Raw genomic sequence first — 15016 nt, forward strand, 5'->3', positions numbered from 1 at the left:
AGGTACTGACCTAACATAATCGTTTGGTGTGCTTTCGTCGTAAAGCCTTTTTGAAATCAGACACTGTGGCTGGATTTACAACAAGTTTATCTTTAAAATGGTGTATAATACTTGTATGTTTGAGGAATTTTAATTATGGGATGTCTGTTGTTTTGAAAATAGGCACCCTGCAATTTCACTGGCTGTTGTCGAGGTTACCGTCCCACTGGTACCAGAGAGGTTAATTTCTTTGGTAAATATTTTTTTTTTAACTCTTCTTGAACACTATTGGTTAAAGGCTTGTCAGTAAGCATTTCTACACATGTTGTATTCGGCGCATGTGACAAATAAAGTTTGATTTGATCATCAAGGACCTCTGCCAACCGAGCCACGGCCTGTTCACCCCACTACCATCTAAGGTGGAGACAGTACAGGTGGATCAAAGCTGGGGCCGAGAGACTGATAAACAGCTTCCACCACAGCTTCCACGCCATCAGACTAGCCGGCCTCCGCCCAGTACCCTGCCCTGAACTATAGTCACCACTAGCCGGCCTCCGCCCAGTACCCTGCCCTGAACTATAGTCACCACTAGCCAGCCCCCGCCCATTACCGTGCCCTTAACTTTAGTCACCACTAGCCGGCTACCACCCGATACTCAACCCTGTACCTTAGATAACCTATGCGAATCGGCATCCCTGTGTTTTGAGAGTTTGACAGACTCACGGTTTGAGCCAGAAAACCATATAACTGAAACGTAAAACAAAGTGCTGCACATAGAGAGTGTCCTCTCATTAATGGGACACATGTAGGTTGTTCTGGATGTGGACTCCAGCACTTCAACGACTATGAGCGTACAGTGCAGACCGTCAGTTTTCATTTGTGCCCAATATAAATTAATGGTAAATAACGTAGTCATTTTGGAGTCATTTTTATTGTAAACAAGAATAGAATATGTTTTCTAAACACTTCTACATTAACCTAATACTTGAACCTCATAGTCATTGTATCATTTCATATCCAAAGTGCTGGAGTCCACATCCAAAAATGTCTCTCTGTCCCCAATAACTACGGAGGTCACTGTATATGAAGAGCTTACATGTGAATGCTTTTGTTTATACAATTTTTTGGTGCCAATGAACTGAACATCGCCAAATGCGTCAGTAAAAAAAACAACATTGCTCCTATTTTATGCAACCCTGTTCATCCTAAACGTTTGGAACAAGTTCTCTTTCTCATCCGTCTCATCTGTTTTAGCTAACATATAAAATGGATTCTCTTGCAGATCGCTAAAATATACTACAGATTAGCATCACACTTCTTCAATCCAAACATTATGGTGACAAAGGGACCAAAGATGGTTTGGTCTGATTTATAAACTTGGGAACCAAGCTGGAGTTATCAGTTTGGCCCCATCACCTGGAAATACTATATCTTCAAGCCTAGAACAAAACCTCCAGGCTTCCATAACTGTCAATTTATTGACAAAACTAACGAATTTACAGGGGTCCGTTTGGGAGAAAAACTACTGAATTGTCCTCTGGATTAACAGACATTCTGGGGTAATAATGACATTATGAAATTCATTTCCAGAACTTTCCCAAAACTTTCTGTATTTGATAATTTTCCAAAACTATTTCACGCATGGAAAAAAATGTCATGACTTTTCCAGGAACCCTTTATCATTGTGGGGACCAAACAATTGCTGATCAATAACACACCACATCAGTACTGTGCTGATCAATAACACACCACATCAGTATGGTGCTGATCAATAACACTCCACATCAGTACGGTGCTGATCAATAACACACCACATCAGTACGGTGCTGATCAATAACACACCACATCAGTATGGTGCTGATCAATAACACACATCAGTATGGTGCTGATCAATAACACACCACATCAGTACGGTGCTGATCAATAACACACCACATCAGTACGGTGCTGATCAATAACACACCACATCAGTATGGTGCTGATCAATAACACACCACATCAGTACCACATCAGTATGGTGCTGATCAATAACACACCACATCAGTACGGTGCTGATCAATAACACACCACATCAGTATGGTGCTGATCAATAACACACCACATCAGTATGGTGCTGATCAATAACACACCACATCAGTACCACATCAGTACGGTGATGATCAATAACACACCACATCAGTATGGTGCTTGTTACGGATACAGGTATCCTGTGTCTGTGTGTTTCCTGTGTGTGTTTCTTTTCTCTCCTTCTCCCCTCACAGGTGAAAATCATTACTCCCCAATCAGTCAACAATCAACCCATCAATCAGAAGACACACCTCCTCCTGTTTCCTACCCTATCACAGTTCCTTCCCCATGGTTTAAAAACCCCATCATTTGTTTGTTCAAGAGCTCAATCTTTGTAATGCTATGTTGGTAGATCGCTGTTCTTGTAGATTTCAGGAGAGCACAATCTCTTTGTAATGCCATATTGGTAGATCTCTATTCTATATAGATTTCAAGCTCAATCTCTTTGTAAATGCCATGTTTGTAGACCTCTGTTTTGCACGCGCTCTCTGTGTATTAATTAACCTCTCTTTTGTTTGAGCACCTCCATATCACTTTGTCATCTCCTGTGAGTATTGTTTTTGCTTATGGTGTTTGCTGGTGGGAAAAGGGGAAACCAAGACAAGTCGCCCATGGGCATACACTACCCGTAGGTAAACTTTGTTAAAAACACTAGTTAGAACTGGGTGGACCACCCACTGTATTTTTGGTTAGTTAGTTAGCTGTTGTTAAAGTAGGCTAGTCTAGCTTAGGGGTGTTTTTGCATATTTGTTTCTTTCCTTGGGTCCAGCTCAGCCCCTTTTCCTGCTTCCCCCATTACCGTGTGTTTTACAATAAACCCTGAGTTTGACGGTATTATTTCAGTTGTCCTGGTTATTACGTTCACACTTTTACTTTGTCACTATTATAATTTACATGAGTTATGTTACGCGTCTCATTACCATCCCCCCTAGACTGTCGGGCCAAAAAGGGATTCGTAACATAAGTGGGGGCTCATCCGGGATCTGTCTTTACTGACACCCATGCCGCTCATGTAGATTGTTGTAGTGGTATAGTTCAGTGTTGAGCGTCATAGCTGAAGTAGCATTAGTGTTTGCTATTTTCGTTGGCTCTTGTGAAGTAGTGTAAGATGGCTACTTTTGATTTGAAGTCCTTTTTGGATAATCCTTCGTGGGAGGTTTTTGATAAATGTCGTAGAGTTGATTTAATGACCTTGGCTGACCATTACTCAATATCGATTCAGCAGAGTGTAGTTAAGGCGGAGGTTAAACAGCTAGTGTTAAATGTATTGGTGGAAGAGCAGGTGCTTGTGTTACCGCTGCCTGAGCATACTACCACTGTAGGGGATGTTGCTGCTCCTGTAAGCCCATTGGTGTCTGATAATGAGGGCGAGGCTAAAACACCAGCCACATTGTCCCATTTTGATCCACTCTCCCCACTGTCAAACGGTGATGCCAGAAGGGATGTCTGTTTAGCACAGTTCCAACTAGAGGTGGAAGAGAGAGCCCAAATTAGGCGAGAGACTCTCCAGTTGGAGATGTGTAAAATTGAGGCAGAAAGAGAACAGCGGCAGATGACGTTTAAAATGCGCCAGATGGAACTGGAGGCAGACAGCGAGGCTAGCCTTCGTTCCTACTGTGCCTGTTTGTGAGCCGTCCTCACCTGCTGTGTCCTCAAACACGTTTGACATTAGTAGGCAGATAGCCTTAGTACCTTTGTTCAGAGAGTCGGAGGTTGACTCCTATTTTTGTGTATTTGAGCGTATAGCCGTAGCATTGAAGTGGCCTGAAGAGGTATGGTGTCTATTACTTCAGTGTAAATTAACTGGTAAAGCCCAAGAGGTTTTGTCAGCGCTACCTCTGGAGGACAGTTTGAATTATGAAGTGGTCAAAGCTACTGTTCTTCGTGCCTATGAGCTTGTGCCTGAGGCATACCGACAGAGATTTAGGTCTCATAGAAAGTCTTCTAGTAAGACTTATGTGGAATTTGCTAGAGACAAGGGAAATCTGTTTGATAAATGGCATGCTGCTAGTAAGGTAACTGATTTCAACTCTCTCCGGGAGTTAATCTTGTTGGAAGAGTTTAAAAATTGCTTACCCGAACGCATTGTAGTTTACCTAAACGAACAGAAAGTATCCTCCCTGGCAGAAGCGTCTGTGTTGGCGCACAAGAGTGTGTTTTCGGCTCAAACTGAGAGTAGAACCACTGAGTTTCCTACCTTTAGCCCTAGTCGGCCCGCAGTAGTATATCAAGCACGCCAGAAGAATGAGCGTTCCTGTTTCTATTGTCATAAAGTGGGACATATGATTAATGATTGCTTCCTGCTTAAACGCAAACAAGGGATGCCTCTTCGTGCCAAGCCACCAACAGGTGTTGGTCTAATTCGTACAGTTGTGAGGTCTGCAACAAAACAGGTGCCTCAGGGTAACTGTAGTTTGAAAGTCTCAGTCCCCGACCGCAGTTATGAACCATTCATTTCCGAGGGGTTTGTGTCCCTAGCGAATGACGAAGCGTCTCAGCGTCCGGTTAAAATCCTTAGAGATACTGGTGCGGCGCAGTCGTTTATATTGTCTGATGTGTTGCCCTTATCTAACAATACATACTGTGGTTCCAGTGTGTTAGTGCAGGGTATTGAAATGGGTTTTGTCCCAGTGCCGTTGCACTTTGTGAAAGTACACTCTGAGTTAATCAGTGGAATATTCAGAGTGGGGGTACGTCCTAAGTTGCCAGTGAAAGGTGTGACCTTTATAATGGGTAACGATATTGCCGGAGGAAAGGTAGTACCCGTATTGGAAGTATTGGATAAAAGTGACCACTCTCTCTCGAATGAGTTGGCACAGAGTTATCCACATGTGTTCCCCGCTTGTGCTGTCACTCGTGCTCAGGCACTACAAGAGGGTGACGTGATAGATTTGTCGAACACTGTTCTGTTCAAAGAGGATGATCAAGAGGATGGATTGTGTGATACCTCTGAGAAGCTGATCACCTCTGACAAACAGCCCAGGAAAGAATTAAAGAACGTTGAACTTATTGCTGATGCAATACAGTTACCAGTCACTCGTGAGCAGCTGATTGCTAACCAAAAGGTTGACAACAAGCTTACTAAATGTTTTTCTAGTGTTGTCTCGTTAGAAGAGGTGAAGAAGAAGAATGTGGCTTACTTCATTGATGGTAATCTCCTCATGCGTAAATGGAAATCCCATGTTGATGCAGGTGGAGATTGGAATGCTGTTTACCAAATAGTGATTCCTACAGCCTTTCGACAGAATGTGTTATCCCTTGCTCATGATCACCAGTGGTCTGGTCATTTAGGAATTACAAAAACGTATGATCGGATCCTTCAACATTTTTTTTGGCCGGGTTTAAAACAAGATGTGGCTCAGTTCTGTCGGACATGCCACACATGTCAGATAACAGGAAAACCAAATCAGGTTATTCCTCCCGCTCCTCTTTGTCCCATACCTGTAATAGGTGAACCATTTGAGCATGTGGTGGTTGATTGTGTCGGACCGTTACCGAAGACAAAATCGGGTAACCAGTTTTTGTTAACGATAATGTGTATGGCTACAAGATACCCCGAGGCTATTCCTCTGAGAAGGATTACAGCTCCGATAGTGAGTAAAGCCTTAATAAAATTCTTCACGACATTCGGGTTACCTAAGGTGGTACAAAGCGATCAAGGTACCAATTTCCTATCCAAGCTCTTCAAGCAGGTGTTGAAATCCTTATCAATTACGCACCGTGTATCAAGCGCCTATCACCCAGAGTCTCAGGGTGCGCTTGAAAGATGGCATCAGACACTGAAGTCTATGCTACGTAAATATTGTTTGGAATCTGAGAAAGATTGGGATGAGGGAGTTCCTCTAGTTTTGTTTGCTGCTCGTGAAACTGTGCAGGAGTCCCTAGGTTTCAGCCCGGCTGAACTAGTGTTTGGTCACACAGTGAGAGGACCAATGAAAGTCCTTAAAGAACAGTTCTTGTCCCAAGAGTTGTGTACCAGAGATGAGAATGTGTTGGACTATGTTAGTCGCTTTCGTGAGCGCCTACACCAAGCTTGTGCTCTTGCAAAGGAAGCTCTGTCTTCCTCACAGAGGAGCATGAAAAGACACTATGATAAAGAGGCTGTTTCTCGTCCACTACAGCCAGGTGACCAAGTACTGGTGTTATTACCTGTTCCAGGATCTTCACTGTCAGCTCGTTTCTCTGGTCCTTATTTAATTGAAAAGAAAATAAGTGAAACTGACTATGTGCTTCAAACTCCTGATAGAAAACGCCAATCTCGTGTGTGTCACATTAACATGTTGAAAGCATACCACACCCGACCCATCACACAGTTAGATAGTTCAAAAACAGAGGAAGGTACTGCTGTCTCCTCTGCTACTACTGCGATGATAGTGGACTGTCATATTGATGATGTTGATGGCTTGGAGTTGCGCAATACTCAGCAGCAGTGTGTTAGATTGCCCAACTCAGAAATGCTGCTGTCTATCCAGTCAGGTCTGGTTCATTTAACGGATGGACAGGCTAATGATATTGTGAGGCTACTACACAGTTGTCCATGTCTCTTTAATGACGTTCCTACTCGCACAAATGTGTTGGAACATGACATTAATGTTGGAAATGCTACACCTATCAAGCAACACCCATATCGTATCAACGCTTCCAAGAGGAAGATAATGAGGGATGAGGTGAGATATTTGTTGGAGAATGACCTGGCTAAGCCAAGTTCAAGCCCTTGGAGTTCTCCTTGCATTCTGGTTCCTAAACCTGATGGTACGTCCAGGTTATGTACGGATTATCGAAAGGTAAATTCTGTCACAATGCCAGATTCGTTCCCGTTACCCAGACTGGACGACTGTATCGACACTATTGGTGCTGCTAAGTATGTAACCAAGTTGGACCTCTTAAAAGGTTACTGGCAGGTTCCGTTAACTTCACGTGCTTCTGAGATTTCTGCCTTTGTGACCCCAGATAACTTCCTACAGTACTCAGTCATGGCTTTTGGGATGCGAAATGCACCAGCCACTTTCCAACGACTGGTTAACTCCGTATTAGCTGGCGTTCCTAATTGTAGTGCATACCTTGATGACCTAGTGATTTATTCGTCTGAGTGGTCAGATCATGTTGACTTGCTAAGGGTAGTATGTGAACGGTTGGCAACTGCTTCTCTAACCCTGAACTTGGCAAAGTGCGAGTTTGGGAAGGCTACTGTTACCTATCTCGGTAAAGAGGTTGGCCATGGACAGGTGCGCCCTGTTGATGCCAAGGTCTTGGCTATAACTGCATTCCCTGCACCTACCACCAGACGAGAGCTACGCCGCTTTTTAGGGATGGTTGGCTACTACCGTAGCTTCTGTAAAAATTTCTCTGCGGTAGTTGCTCCATTGACCGATTTGCTTAGTCCGGTAGGAACCATTTGTGTGGTCCCCTGAATGTAAGAGCGCTTTTGAATCTGCGAAATCACTCTTATGTAGTACACCTGTACTTGCTGCTCCAGATTTTGAACAACCATTCAAGCTTGAGGTAGATGCTAGTGCCAGAGGTGCTGGTGCTGTTCTACTGCAGCAGGACAAGAGTGGAGTAGATCATCCTGTTTGTTATTTTTCACGTAAATTTAATAAATGTCAAACAAACTATGCGACAATAGAACAAGAAGCTCTTGCTTTGTTGTTGGCTCTGCAATACTTTGAAGTATACATTGGTTCCAGTGCCCTACCAGTGATTGTGTATACTGACCATAACCCCTTAGTTTTTCTCCACCGTATGTACAACCAGAACCAGCGCCTTATGCGTTGGGCGCTGATTGTACAAAATTATAATTTGGAGATCCGCCACAAAAAGGGTTCAGATAATGTGTTGGCAGATGCTTTGTCTCGTGTGTAAAAATGATTTTTGTATGTTTTGGCAAGGTTGACGTTGTTGTTGTAAGTATTAATTTTGTTGTGAGTATTAATTGTAATACTGTGGTCGCAATCCCTAGGGTTGCTCTTTTAAGGGTGGGAGTGTTACGGATACAGGTATCCTGTGTCTGTGTGTATCCTGTGTGTGTTTCTTTTCTCTCCTTCTCCCCTCACAGGTGAAAATCATTACTCCCCAATCAGTCAACAATCAACCCATCAATCAGAAGACACACCTCCTCCTGTTTCCTACCCTATCACAGTTCCTTCCCCATGGTTTAAAAACCCCATCATTTGTTTGTTCAAGAGCTCAATCTTTGTAATGCTATGTTGGTAGATCGCTGTTCTTTGTAGATTTCAGGAGAGCACAATCTCTTTGTAATGCCATGTTGGTAGATCTCTATTCTATATAGATTTCAAGCTCAATCTCTTTGTAAATGCCATGTTTGTAGACCTCTGTTTTGCACGCGCTCTCTGTGTATTAATTAACCTCTCTTTTGTTTGAGCACCTCCATATCACTTTGTCATCTCCTGTGAGTATTGTTTTTGCTTATGGTGTTTGCTGGTGGGAAAAGGGGAAACCAAGACAAGTCGCCCATGGGCATACACTACCCGTAGGTAAACTTTGTTAAAAACACTAGTTAGAACTGGGTGGACCACCCACTGTATTTTTGGTTAGTTAGTTAGCTGTTGTTAAAGTAGGCTAGTCTAGCTTAGGGGTGTTTTTGCATATTTGTTTCTTTCCTTGGGTCCAGCTCAGCCCCTTTTCCTGCTCCCCCCCCCCATTACCGTGTGTTTTACAATAAACCCTGAGTTTAACGGTATTATTTCAGTTGTCCTGGTTATTACGTTCACACTTTTACTTTGTCACTATTATAATTTACATGAGTTATGTTACGCGTCTCATTACCATCCCCCCTAGACTGTCGGGCCAAAAAGGGATTCGTAACAGTGCTGATCAATAACACACCACATCAGTATGGTGCTGATCAATAACACACCACATCAGTATGGTGCTGATCAATAACACACCACATCAGCACCACATCAGTATGGTGCTGATCAATAACACACCACATCAGTACGGTGCTGATCAATAACACACCACATCAGTATGGTGCTGATCAATAACACACCACATCAGTATGGTGCTGATCAATAACACACCACATCAGCACCACATCAGTATGGTGCTGATCAATAACACACCACATCAGTACGGTGCTGATCAATAACACACCACATCAGTATGGTGCTGATCGACAACATCAGTATGGTGCTGATCAATAACACACCACATCAGTATGGTGCTGATCAATAACACACCACATCAGTACGGTGCTGATCAATAACACACCACACCACATCAGTACGGTGCTGATCAATAACACACCACATCAGTACCACATCAGTATGGTGCTGATCAATAACACACCACATCAGTACGGTGCTGATCAATAACACACCACATCAGTACGTTGCTGATCAATAACACACAACATCAGTATGGTGCTGATCAATAACACACCACATCAGTATGGTGCTGATCAATAACACACCACATCAGTATGGTGCTGATCAATAACACACCACATCAGTATGGTGCTGATTAATAACACCACATTAGTACGGTGCTGATCAATAACACACCACATCAGTACGGTGCTGATCAATAACACACCACATCAGTATGGTGCTGATCAATAACACACCACATCAGTACGGTGCTGATCAATAACACACCACATCAGTACCACATCAGTATGGTGCTGATCAATAACAGACCACATCAGTACGGTGCTGATCAATAACACACCACATCCGTACGGTGCTGATCAATAACACACCACATCAGTATGGTGCTGATCAATAACAGACAACATCAGTATGGTGCTGATCAATAACACACCACATCAGTATGGTGCTGATCAATAACACACATCAGTATGGTGCTGATCAATAACACACCACATCAGTATGGTGCTGATCATACTGATGTGTGTTATTGATCAGCACCATACTGATGTGGTACTGATGTGGTGTGTTATTGATCAGCACCATACTGATGTTGTCTGTTATTGATCAGCACCATACTGATGTGGTGTGTTGTTGATCAGCACCGTACGGATGTGGTGTGTTATTGATCAGCACCGTACTGATGTGGTACTGATGTGGTGTGTTATTGATCAGCACCATACTGATGTGGTGTGTTATTGATGCTGATCAATAACACACCACATCAGTACGGTGCTGATCAATAACACACCACATCAGTACGGTGCTGATCAATAACACACCACATCAGTACTGTGCTGATCAATAACACACCACATCAGTATGGTGCTGATCAATAACACACCACATCAGTATGGTGCTGATCAATAACACACCACATCAGTACGGTGCTGATCAATAACACACCACATCAGTATGGTGCTGATCAATAACACACCACATCAGTACGATGCTGATCAATAACACACCACATCAGTATGATGCAGATCAATAACACACAACATCAGTATGGTGCTGATCAATAACACACCACATCAGTACGGTGCTGATCAATAACACACCACATCAGTACGGTGCTGATCAATAACACACCACATCAGTACCACATCAGTACGGTGATGATCAATAACACACCACATCAGTATGGTGCTGATCAATAACACACCACATCAGTATGGTGCTGATCAATAACACACCACATCAGTACGGTGCTGATCAATAACACACCACATCAGTATGGTGCTGATCAATAACACACCACATCAGTACGGTGCTGATCAATAACACACCACATCAGTACGGTGCTGATCAATAACACACCACATAGGTATGGTGCTGATCAATAACACACCACAACAGTACGGTGCTGATCAATAACACACCACATCAGTATGGTGCTGATCAATAACACACCACATCAGTACCACATCAGTATGGTGCTGATCAATAACACACCACATCAGTATCACATCAGTATGGTGCTGATCAATAACACACCACATCAGTACGGTGCTGATCAATAACACACCACATCAGTATGGTGCTGATCAATAACACACCACATCAGTATGGTGCTGATCAATAACACACCACATCAGTACGGTGCTGATCAATAACACACCACATCAGTACGGTGCTGATCAATAACACACCACATAGGTATGGTGCTGATCAATAACACACCACAACAGTATGGTGTTGATCAATAACACACCACATCAGTACGGTGCTGATCAATAACACACCACATCAGTATGGTGCTGATCAATAACACACCACATCAGTACCACATCAGTATGGTGCTGATCAATAACACACCACATCAGTATGGTGCTGATCAATAACAGACAACATCAGTATGGTGCTGATCAATAACACACCACATCAGTACCACATCAGTATGGTGCTGATCAATAACACACCACATCAGTACGGTGCTGATCAATAACACACCACATCAGTATGGTGCTGATCAATAACACACCACATCAGTATGGTGCTGATCAATAACACACCACATCAGTACGGTGCTGATCAATAACACACCACATCAGTACGGTGCTGATCAATAACACACCACATAGGTATGGTGCTGATCAATAACACACCACAACAGTATGGTGTTGATCAATAACACACCACATCAGTACGGTGCTGATCAATAACACACCACATCAGTATGGTGCTGATCAATAACACACCACATCAGTACCACATCAGTATGGTGCTGATCAATAACACACCACATCAGTATGGTGCTGATCAATAACAGACAACATCAGTATGGTGCTGATCAATAACACACCACATCAGTACCACATCAGTATGGTGCTGATCAATAACACACCACATCAGTACGGTGCTGATCAATAACACACCACATCAGTATGGTGCTGATCAATAACACACCACATCAGTACGGTGCTGATCAATAACACACCACATCAGTACGGTGCTGATCAATAACACACCACATCAGTACGGTGCTGATCAATAACACACCACATCAGTACCACATCAGTATGGTGCTGATCAATAACACACCACATCAGTACGGTGCTGATCAATAACACACCACATCAGTACGGTGCTGATCAATAACACACCACATAGGTATGGTGCTGATCAATAACACACCACAACAGTATGGTGTTGATCAATAACACACCACATCAGTACGGTGCTGATCAATAACACACCACATCAGTATGGTGCTGATCAATAACACACCACATCAGTACCACATCAGTATGGTGCTGATCAATAACACACCACATCAGTATGGTGCTGATCAATAACAGACAACATCAGTATGGTGCTGATCAATAACACACCACATCAGTACCACATCAGTATGGTGCTGATCAATAACACACCACATCAGTACGGTGCTGATCAATAACACACCACATCAGTATGGTGCTGATCAATAACACACCACATCAGTACGGTGCTGATCAATAACACACCACATCAGTATGGTGCTGATCAATAACACACCACATCAGTACGGTGCTGATCAATAACACACCACATCAGTACGGTGCTGATCAATAACACACCACATCAGTACGGTGCTGATCAATAACACACCACATCAGTACCACATCAGTATGGTGCTGATCAATAACACACCACATCAGTACGGTGCTGATCAATAACACACCACATCAGTACGGTGCTGATCAATAACACACCACATCAGTACCACTTCAGTATGGTGCTGATCAATAACACACCACATCAGTACCACATCAGTATGGTGCTGATCAATAACACACCACATCAGTACTATTACATTCACACAGAGACAACTGCCTGACACAAACACAATCCCATTTCCTGTTTTCCTTCAGGTAGACTTCCCGAGGTGTTAGGGTGAGCTGTGTGTGTTTGTGTTTGTTGACAGTTCAATGAATGGTTCTCTGCAGTAATGTCTGCTGCAGTGGTACAGCGGTTTGGCATCAACATCTCCATAGCTACACATACTGTGGTGGTGGGCTGAAGGCATCCACAGTAACAGAGAGAGGAGTGGTACTAAATGGGAGTGACCTCAGGGAAAATGAGGAGGAGAGGGAGGAAGAGGAAAGGGAGAAAGTGGAGAGAGGAAGTGTAGAGAGGAGGAGGGAGGAACAGGGGGGAGAGAAAGTGAAGAGAGGAAGTGTAGAGAGAGGAGGAGGAGGGAGGAGGAGGAAGTGGAGAGAGGAAGTAGAGAGAGGAGGAGGGAGGAGGAGGAGGAAGTGGAGAGAGGAAGGAAGAGGAGGGAGAGAAAGTGGAGAGGAAGTGTAGAGAGGAGGAGGAGGAGGAGGAGGAGGGAGGAAGAGGAAGTGGAAAGAAGAGGAAGAGGAGGGAGGGGAAAGAGGAAGAGGAGAGAGGAAGAGGGAGGAGGAGGAAGTGGAGAGAGGAGGAGCAAGGAAGAGGAGGGAGGAGGAATAAATGGAGGAAGAGGATGATGAGAAAGAAGATGAGGAAGAGGAAAGACAAGGAGGACGAGGAAGGATCACCAAGGATGAGGAAGAGGAAGATGATGATGACGAGGAAGATGATGAGGAAGAATGAGGAGGAAGGAGAAGTGGGAAGAGGAAGATGATGATGAGGAAGGATGACGAGGAAGAGGAGGGTGAGGAGGAATGATGAGTGGGAAGAGGAGGATGATGAGGAAGGATGATGAGGAGGATGAGGAGGAAGGATCAGGAGGAAAGAGGAGTGGGAAGGGTAAGATAATGATGAGGAAGGATGACGAGGAAGAGGAGGATGATGAGGAAGGATGAGGAGGAGGAAGAGGAGCTCACCTGAAAAACGTGACGAAGAACTGCACCAGATCCATGAAGTTACTGTGCTGAGAGAAGGCAATCTGAGGAGAGAGAGACAGACAAACTGGCTATAATTGGCATGACTGCATTCAATGTGTGTGTCTGTACGTGAGTGTGTGTGTGAGTGTGTGTGCGTGTCTGTGTGCGTGCGTGTGTCTGTGTGTGTGTGCGTCTGTGAGTGTGTGAGTGTGTGCGTGCCTGTGAGTGTATGTTCTTGAGACCTTGTAAACACACAGACAGACAGACAGACAGACAGACAGACAGACAGACACACCACACACACACACACACACACACACACACACACACACACACACACAGGGGGACATGTAGTGTAATGTCCACAGGAACATGATGCTAAACTGTAGACTGTAGACAAACCAAACTAACACAGCAACATGATGCTAAACTGTAGACTGTAGACAAACCAAACTAACACAGCAACATGATGCTAAACTGTAGACTATAGACAAACCAAACTAACACAGCAACATGATGCTAAACTGTAGACAAACCAAACTAACACAGCAACATGATGCTAAACTGTAGACTGTAGACAAACCAAACTAACACAGCAACATGATGCTAAACTGTAGACTATAGACAAACCAAACTAACACAGCAACATGATGCTAAACTGTAGACAAACCAAACTAACACAGCAACATGATACTAAACTGTAGACAAACCAAACTAACACAGCAACATGATGCTAAACTGTTGACTAACCAAACTAACACAGCAACATGATGCTAAACTGTAGACTATAGACAAACCAAACTAACACAGCAACATGATGCTAAACTGTAGACAAACCAAACTAACACAGCAACATGATGCTAAACTGTAAACTATAGACAAACCAAACTAACACAGCAACATGATGCTAAACTGTAGACTATAGACAAACCAAACTAACACAGCAACATGATACTAAACTGTAGACAAACCAAACTAACACAGCAACATGATGCTAAACTGTAGACTATAGACAAACCAAACTAACACAGCAACATGATGCTAAACTGTAGACTATAGACAAACCAAACTAACACAGCAACATGATGCTAAACTGTAGACTAACCAAACTAACACAGCAACATGATGCTAAACTGTAGACTGTAGACAAACCAAACTAACACAGCAACATGATACTAAAATGTAGACTAACCAAACTAACACGGCAACATGATGCTAAACTGTAGACTATAGACAAACCAAACTAACACAGCAACATGATGCTAAACTGTAGACAAACCAAACTAA

At 43.4% G+C, this 15016-nt stretch overlaps 1 protein-coding gene across 4 annotated transcripts in view; it reads right to left on the reverse strand.

Moving 5' to 3' along the window:
• Window positions 1-15016, reverse strand: part of LOC139394152 (attractin-like) — a 251525-nt gene that overhangs the window by 55898 nt on the left and 180611 nt on the right. For all 4 annotated transcript variants that reach the window (XM_071142189.1, XM_071142187.1, XM_071142186.1 and 1 more), the window contains exon 25: window positions 13730-13791. In XM_071142189.1, coding sequence (XP_070998290.1) covers window positions 13730-13791 — 62 coding nt within the window. The remainder of the gene's footprint in view (window positions 1-13729; window positions 13792-15016) is intronic.

Source organism: Oncorhynchus clarkii, unplaced genomic scaffold, assembly GCF_045791955.1.
Source record: "Oncorhynchus clarkii lewisi isolate Uvic-CL-2024 unplaced genomic scaffold, UVic_Ocla_1.0 unplaced_contig_2975_pilon_pilon, whole genome shotgun sequence".
NCBI classification, from domain to species: domain Eukaryota; kingdom Metazoa; phylum Chordata; class Actinopteri; order Salmoniformes; family Salmonidae; genus Oncorhynchus; species Oncorhynchus clarkii.